This window comes from Pagrus pagrus (assembly GCF_965226575.1).
Source record: "Pagrus pagrus genome assembly, chromosome: 7".
Lineage (NCBI taxonomy): Eukaryota > Metazoa > Chordata > Actinopteri > Spariformes > Sparidae > Pagrus > Pagrus pagrus.
In genome coordinates, this window is record NC_140191.1 from 8,047,125 (window position 1) to 8,055,927 (window position 8,803).

At 41.5% G+C, this 8,803-nt stretch overlaps 1 protein-coding gene across 1 annotated transcript; it reads left to right on the plus strand.

Annotated features, from left to right (window-relative positions):
- Nucleotides 1-7,452: 7,452 nt before the first annotated feature.
- Nucleotides 7,453-8,506, plus strand: hamp (hepcidin antimicrobial peptide). The gene is made up of 3 exons (XM_084356601.1): nt 7,453-7,754; nt 7,855-7,932; nt 8,099-8,506. Exons 1-3 carry the CDS (start codon nt 7,668-7,670, stop codon nt 8,204-8,206), a joined length of 273 nt encoding a protein of 90 aa, XP_084212727.1. The 5' UTR covers nt 7,453-7,667; the 3' UTR covers nt 8,207-8,506.
- Nucleotides 8,507-8,803: the final 297 nt, after the last annotated feature.

Below are 8,803 nucleotides of genomic sequence, written 5' to 3' on the forward strand. Positions count from 1 at the left end.
ACTAAGGTTATCAAATGTATGTAGTGGAGTAAAAAGTACAATATTTTAGTGGATAGGAAGCTTAAAGTAGCAGAAAGTGGAAATACTCATTTAAAGTACAAGTATCTCAAAATTGTACAGTTACATTCCACCACTTCGACTCTGTTTGTGACAAATACTCTACTCTGAGGGGTGCAGGAACAAAATGATGACCTTTTACACCTATATATGGCTTTACAGCAACATGATGCATTCAGAAGAGTCCTGAACCTTACAGATCTCCAATGCTCCTGGACATGCTCAGCCTATCAGCAGTATTCACTATGTATTTTAATGTAATTCCAGATGTATCATTTTTAAACATCCTCTGTTATTAATACCAACACATTTGGAGGATTATGCAACCTTGGAGAGAGTACGCGCCCCCTGCGTACCCTTAAGTTCACACAATCGATTGATCAACACAGAAGTAAAATTAAAACCAGTGAGTGGCTGGACCACAGAGGGCACCTTGGGTGAGAGAGATCAATGGTGGATTAAAGGAGCATCCGAGCTCTCAGTGAGATTGAGTTTGGGGCATTTAAGCATCACTCTGCTGTTCTTCAAGAGGGAGCAGCCACGATTTGGAGAACTCAAGCGCAGACTGGGATGCTGTACACGTCCAAACAGTCAGACTATTTATAACTTAAAGACTCTCTATCCATCAGTTTTCATTAAACTGACACTGTGTGTTAGATTTGCCTCGGATCTGTCTTGCCTCCCCCCCCCCCCCTCCCGCTCCATTGTCTCCAGGCTTGTCAGCTGCCATTCGAACACACACACACACACCCACAGCTAGCCCGGCTGGCGTCTGTGTGTCCCTGTCTCTGTTTGGCTGATCTCTGATCCCACGTACCTCTCTGATTGGGACATACGTTCTCTGTCTGTCTGTCTGCCTGCCTCTTTCACCCCAAACCTGCAGAAGGTCTGCAGAGTTGCAATGAAAGTCAGTCTGGAAAGGGAACGGCACGCAGAAATGCAGGTTTCTTTCTCTTAACAAGTGTAATATGAAGTGTGCACTAAGGGAATGTCACTTTTTACCTCTCGGTGCAGTTAATTCACTTAAAATTAATTGATGTATTAATTGGAAGAGGGAAGTATATCCGCTTTGAGCGATAAATTGTTATTGCGGAAATTACACTTAATGGATTTGAAACAGTGGTTTATGTCTGGTCAGTTGTGAGCAACTGTTTTCACGTTTGCCTGGAGGGCAAGGACAAATCCGCCTGATGTAAAATCCTTTATGTGAATTGGAAAATATTTTAATTTGTGTTAAGGCACGTCCACCAAAGCACACGGCTGACTGATTTTTCATTGGAGTCGCACTGGCCAGCGCATTCTGCTGGAAAGCCACAGCTTCATGTCCTGCAGGCTGGTCTTACCTTTGTGCTTTTGGAGCTACAGGAGCACACAGTCAGGAAGCATGCATTGTCCGCTGCCTCTGCCTGTTTCACATCCCCTCCTCTCTCTCACTCAGGTTGTTATTTGTCGAAAAATGGCTGACAGAGGGAGTCTTATTCCACCTGACATACAATGCTCCTCATGCCTTGTACACCACACCGACTCTGATTTCTTCCTGGGCCTACATTAATAACTACACAGCTACTACACTGCTCCTGTCTCGCTCATAATGGTATCAGCACAAAGGTATGCATTCCGCTGCTGTCAGGAGACGGGTGGGGGTTCAGGAATGAGCTCTGATTTTTTTTCCCGGAGCAGCCGTGGTCTCGGATTCTTCGGTATTTTGATCAAGCTGACAGGCAAATTCTGTTTGCATATGTTTAAAGTCAGGTTTTGACTCCACACATAGGAAGAAACAGTGGGGAGTGTGGAAACTAATGCTTACTAAAGTATCTATACTGTTTCCGATCATTACTGTGTTTTATTTAAGACTTTCTGATCACGAATGTCAGATGAAAGAAGCAGAAGTTGGTATTTATTTATATCTTTAAGTGAACTTCTTTAAAGCAAGGTTATGTGACTACAGTATTTTATCTTAAAAACACATCTTCAAAATCATTTTGATGGTGCATTCACTTGTAATAGGGTGAATGGGGTCCCACTCTACGCCCCATTCGCTCTCACTTGGGTTGGGGGAGTAGGATCTCCCGGGTGAAGTGCATAACGCTCATGGCACCAAGTCACAAATCTCCATTTTTGAAATCAAATGGAGAAACACTCGACTGGAGGATCCGTGGATTTAGATTATGCAGTATCGTGGGTGCTGATCAAACTGACCCACAAACAAGAGGAACAGTAAGGCCTGTTGGTCCAACTTGATATGTAAAAACTCTGTGAAAGTGCCCTCTTGGATGCCTCTATCGTAGATAAAATACTATATATATAATAAAATACAGCTGGTGCCCTTTCGCCCCTGCCCCTTAAACACCCTGAGTCCGCCACTGCTGATTAACATAATATTGCAGCGAATACACAACGAAAATGTCACTGTATCTGATGTCACTGTTTCTGATCATTACTGCGTGTTATTAAAGACCTTCTGAACACAAATGTCAAATAACAGATATGGATGATAGACGCTACAGCAGAAGTTATCTTATTTATTTATATCATGAAATAGACCTTTTAATTATCTCAGTGAGGCCTGTTCACGACGTTAAATTGCTGATACCCTGTAAAATTAAGACTAAACAATGGTCGAGAAAGGGTTGTGGCAACACAGCACTGTGATTTAACAACTTTTACTTCAGTATAAACCTCATGTGAAGCAGCTGAATAAGAACAGTAAGAGGAAACAACAAGGCCTGAGGTCCTGATTAATGTTATATGGCAGCGAATGCGCATTGAAAATGTCAGTTTGTTTCCTAACCACACAGCAACATCAGACACAGCTCAGATTTAACTTCTAGATGCATTTAATTCTCAGTGAGACGTGTTCAGTCCATTAAATTGTTGATGCCCTGTACAACAACCAGATTAACAGTAATCCATATTTAAAAAAAAAGTAAAAATGATTTAACAACTGTTCAGACATCAATCAAATGGAGAAACACTCGACTTGGAGGCCATAGTTTAAATAATAAACATTTATGACCACGGCCAATCAGCTTTTGGCAGACAACTCCAGGTGGGCTTTTATATTGACATGACAAATATCCAGTGCATTACACGATATTGCTAGAAGTGTATTAGACTGACAGTCGGCTATATTTCAGCTGTAGACCATTCACCAAGAGAGTAAACAAAAACAGCAGCCTTTCCACTAAAATATATTTCCAGGCAATCCATAAGGAACAAAATGCAAAAAAGCTAATTTATACTTCAAGCCATCGTCTCAAGTGGGCTGCTGTTTATGTGCACTGTTTACTGGCCTTCCTTAAAGTTTTATTGAAACAGAAATTCAATAGTCAAGAGTTGAACAAACAGATACAGGAATCCAGTTGATTTCGTTAAAGATTCATTCATTGTTTTCTTATCTTTGCCAATTTCTATGTTTCCATCTTAAACAGATGCTTCCAGGAAATTCTTTAACAGTGTGAAGTACAGTGTGTCTCAACAGTTTCATTGATTTGTCAAGGAATAATGCATAGATCCTGAGGAAAAAGAAGAAAATAAAAACTGTTGACAGGTGGCTGGTATCTCTGAGTGAGCACAATTTGATGTGGGTGTGAATACAAAAATCCAGATACAGCAGGTTCATATAAGTTGTATTTGTCAAACTGAGATCGAAGAAGGTCAGGAGACGCCAGGCAGGCAGATCAGTGGAGGAACTTTATTTACCACAGTTAACATCAGCAACAGGAGACTGAACCGGCAAACACAACAAAGACTGAACTAACGATGGGACTGAAATACAAACTAGACTAAACAGGGGCATGAGGCGCAGGTGAAGAGAGGCGTGGAGGCACAGGTGTGGAGAATGATGTGAAGAAACAAAAGAGCAGGAGAGGAGCTGATAGGAACAGGGCCGGGCTAATGAAGCTGATGCAGGGCAGGTGCGGAGGGAAAGGCACGCTGGTGAAGGAGAGCAGACACAAGAACACAGGAGGGAAACGGAGCAAAATGCTGCATTCATGTTCTCTTCAGCTGGTCCGGCATGTTTTTCCTTATGTGTGTCAAGCTGGAACAAAACAACACACTGAGAGCTGTTTCCGGTAATTGAGTGACGAGGAGGAGCGACGGAAAAGGATTATGTAAGTCATGAAATATGTTTCACAATTACCATTAACCAATGTTTACTTTTGTCCGCCATGTTTCAACATGTTGTCCACCATGTTTCATGAGTTTTCCCGCTCGAAAATGCGTTTTTCCGATTAGTCTGACCCCACATGAACGCACTAAATGGGGACACAAAACCCAGAAAACACCAATCAAAGGAGACAGAAATGACAGCACCATGACAGTATTTGATATTGGATTAGGCTTGACTAACTGGACTGGTACAGTAGAGCCTTGGCAGAGGTATACACTCTACTGAGTGCCATTAAAGAGTCTCTGATTTGAGCAATGAACATTGACGATCACTATGAGTGCCTTAACATTGTTTATTTTATCTATTACAGATTTAATTTGAGTCATGATTTATCATTTGTCTTTTCTTTGACTCCCTTTCCTGTAAAACCCTACTTTTTGAGAAAAGGTGCCACATAAACATGCTTTAATCTTCTTATCATTTTTCAGAGGAACTTTGGCTTATGCTCAATCATATCCTGGAAGTGCCTTTAATAAAGTGTAACATTCCTCTAATCCACACAAACCTAGGGAATTCCCCACAGTCGCCAAAGTGCAGAAACCCATTAACCTGAGCTCCACACTGCCCCCTGAGTCTGACATCTGACACTGCAGTGTTTAACCCATTCAGAAGCAGCACATTTTCCGAGGTCATCACTATTAAATGCTCTTGTGTTTATTTACAAGTGGATGAGTCTGTGATGTACTAACACTGGCTCGGTGTCCTAGATCTGAGGGAAGTTGTAAACACTTGAGGCGACAGTCTGGCAACTGTTTTGGTGGAGGGGAGCATTGTGTGTGTGTGTGTGTGTGTTCGTGTGTGTCAAGCTGACAGAAGATGAATATGTTGAAGGTCTTGCAGCTCCATATAAAGCAGGTAGAGACAGGGAGGGGGAGGGGCGAATGGGGTGAGAAATGGACGAGGACAGGAACAGGGGACGATGATGAAACAGGGGACAGACGGGGGCAATGCCCTCGACCGGGAGAAAAAGGTGGAGTGGCGCCTGCAGAGGTGAACCTGCCCGCCGCGCTGGTGCCTGGCTTTGTTTGGCCAGAAGATTCCTGCTGATAGCCTTGGAGTCTGTTAGGAGACACGCATGCTCAGTGGGAGCACAGGCCAAAACATGCATGCTCGGAAAACCCAGATCCATAAGCTCCTTTTTAAAATTTCTTTTAATCAGTTTTGTTTTGTCTCCTCCTTCTCTCATCTGCGAAACCTGGATGTAATATTTTTGTCCTGGCTCAGTCAACCAGTGGCATATTCACATTTCTCACAGGCTGAGTCACGCTTGGTGAAACATGCCAAACGAAAATGACATGTGTTCATCAAGAGCGGACATAATGTTCTCGCTCACATGGCCCCTTTCTGTCGCCCAGTCACGGAAACGCACACTATGACACACGCACACACACACACACACAAAGTAAAGACAATGTGATGCTCTCTTTTCATATTTAGAAAAAAAAAGGCGGTGGGTAGGATCCAACAAATGTGGAGCCATTCGTGGTTGTATTTGTTGACTCTAATGTTGTGGTCACCCAAAGCAAGCAGCAGGGTTATCAGTGAACGAGACAGACTGACGCAGGGGTCCCTGCATGTTGTTTTACTAATTGAGTCAGCGTGGGCAATTTGTACAGACTTTGAAGATATAATGAGAATTCAAATGGCCTCCGATTTTTATCAGCGTGCTCAGTACATCGTTTATCAGTTTGTACCTTTTTTTTATTTTTTTTATTTTGCCTTTTTCGTTATTTCATTTCCACCATTATTGATTTTTGTGTTTATTCACAGCCTGATGTTGCTCTGGAAGAGTTTTCTTACACTGACAGGTTAATTAATCTAAAGCTGTTTATCGCAGCTTCAGTGATAAGGAGGGAAATAATTCTTACTATTTTAGAGTTTTGCTACGGCATGCAAACAGTCTGGATTATTATCATCATGTCATTGTCTTTTAAAGGTGCGCTGTGTAGCTTTGGGAAAGAAACTGTAATCAGAAGATAAAGATCCTAAACAGACTAAATAAAGTCTCTTTGTTTTGAATAAACTGATTAAACAAACTGACCTTTAAAGGACAACACGACTTTATACTGTTTTATTTTGTTTATATGTGGCGGACCCTGCCACCTTTCTAGCTTCAAACAGTGTTCTGGGGACCTTGTTTTCCTCCTGAGAACAGCTTGTTTATTCAGTTATGGAAACAATAAATATTTGAGTCAGTATTATTACCTCATTTATATTGTAAATATTAAGATTCTTCCAAAACTACACAGTGCTCCCTTTGCATTCACACAGTTGTAAACAGTGTTTAAAATGCATGCTGTGTGGCAGGCAATAAGCAATGATAATAAATAAAATGAATATTAATACATATATGTAATGATATACAACCGATTTCTTTTTTTTTTTTTTTTTAAGAACAATGCAACTCGTTGCCGTCCAGACTTAATAAACCTCATCAGATTACATTATATTCGTCTTTATCTAATGCATATTGAAACACCTTGACTCTCAAATGGAGGATTTTAATCCTGGCTACTATTCCGGTGCTCTCAAAGGGATTTAATTTGGTTCAACTGCAGGTTCCTGTGTATTATGCAAAAACTGAATGTGTTGAAAATGAGGGGCTAATTATTCCATTTGAGAGGTTGTAATTACATCCTTTAGACTGAGCAATGGATATTCCAAGTGGCTGCCTCTCCTTTAGTGAAGGATTTCCTGGGTCGAAACAAGTGCAGCTCAGTGAGCCGTGCGATGGGTTGACCCATAGCAGTCTTGGCCTCTTGCTGTGGGAATCTCCAGCTTCCAGTTTGTTCCAGGAAAAGTCACTTTTTCTTTTTTTCCTTCTTTTTTTTTTTTTTTTAAAGCTGAATCTCTACAAGTGCGGCCTCAATGCGGATTACATATTGCTCTCATATACTGTGAAAATGATGGTCTCCTCTCTCCGGCAGCAGCAGCTTGTTCGTGTGTGGAATTATGTGTTCTGTCTGCAGAGAGTAATTTAATTTAAAAGTTCATAGTTGGTTTGATGTTGTTGAACAGACAGCGGGGCCCACAATCAAAAATAGATCAGAGAATTTCCACCAGTGTTGCGGCACAACTGCGAAGTGCAGGAATGAGGGGGTCAAAACTTCCCCAGTAGAGTTAGGTAACCGCTGCCAGGAATGGGCCGGGCCTCCCGCAATGATGAAGCAACACTGAGCCAAAGTGTGTATAAATACAGGAAGGCTCTGCAGACTAAAACCATTAGACAGCTGAAGGACTCTAAAGAGCTGACAAGGGTCACCAGAAGATCTGAAGAAACCCACTTGCCCTGACAATCACCATCCATCACTGGAGCTGAAGAACAAATTGAAGATATTGTGGCGCTCTTCGGTGGCCCGACACCCATGAGAAAAAAGACCCATCAGCTCTAATCTTCAAAGGATTTAATAACTAAACCGTTTAACCCACCTGAAAAATGAAGGCATTCAGCATTGCAGTTGCAGTGACACTCGTGCTCGCCTTTATTTGCATTCTGGAGAGCTCTGCCGTCCCATTGAACGGGGTAAGAATTTGACTTAAACTCACTTCATTTGCTTATTAGCTATAAATGTTTTGTCAGGATGCTAAGATGTGGCTCCTAAATGTGCATAATTCATTAACAGGTGCAAGAGCTGGAGGAGGCAGGGAGCAATGACACTCCAGTTGCGGCACATCAAGAAATGTCAATGGAATCGTGGATGGTATGTTCAATTGACTGAATGAATTAAGCCAATTACCGTGAGCAAATTAAAATTTAAGTGGATGTGTTTTCCCCGTGGAGTACCCCGGTGCTCTTCTCCACACAAGGAGGGGATGAAACGCTGGAGATGAACGCCATCACGCTCACGTCTCTTGTCTTCCGCACAGATGCCGAGTCGCGTCAGGGAGAAGCGTCAGAGCCACATCTCCATGTGCTACTGGTGCTGCAACTGCTGCCGGGCCAACAAGGGCTGCGGTTACTGCTGCAAGTTCTGAGGACTCCCGCAGCGACCACAACACTATAATTTATTACGCTTTTTATCCTAGACCCGAGAAACGACCTTTTTCTTGACCTCTTTCTCCAATGCATTGACTGTGCTACACTGTTTTGTCTCATTTTTACGAGGTGTGAAAAAACGAAGAGCTTTTCTTTGTATTTATTTTGTATGTTTTAATACTTAAGTCTTTTTTTAAGCTCAATGATATGTAAATTTGTTTCTAAAAATAACCCCGATGTGACTGTTTCTTCGTCTAAATTAAGTTGATCTTTGATGCTGAATAAATCATGAACATTCAAAGCAACTGCAAAGGTGTTTTGTTGTTAATGAGGCAACATTTAAAAACAATACTTTTTTATTGAATAGGTGTGAACTGAAAAACAACAGTATAAAGACCATCTGGGCACATGTTAAATATTATAACTGATAGAGTCATAGTAATATTAAGTGCTTAAAGACAGTTTAAGAAATATAAATTGTAATTATTGTGTGATTGTTGCAGTTACTCGTGCCCAAGTCAATGTTTTTATAATCCAGAATCACAAATCACCAAATCAAACAAGACGAATCAAGAGGCTTTAAAATATGTACAGCA

Bases quoted from the DNA above. Each gene is read 5' to 3' on its own strand.
- hamp (XM_084356601.1), top strand. From the start codon at position 7,668: ATGAAGGCATTCAGCATTGCAGTTGCAGTGACACTCGTGCTCGCCTTT. The intron at 7,755-7,854 runs GTAAGAATTTGA...ATTCATTAACAG, and splicing joins CTGCCGTCCCATTGAACGGG to GTGCAAGAGCTGGAGGAGGC. The intron at 7,933-8,098 runs GTATGTTCAATT...TCTTCCGCACAG, and splicing joins TGTCAATGGAATCGTGGATG to ATGCCGAGTCGCGTCAGGGA.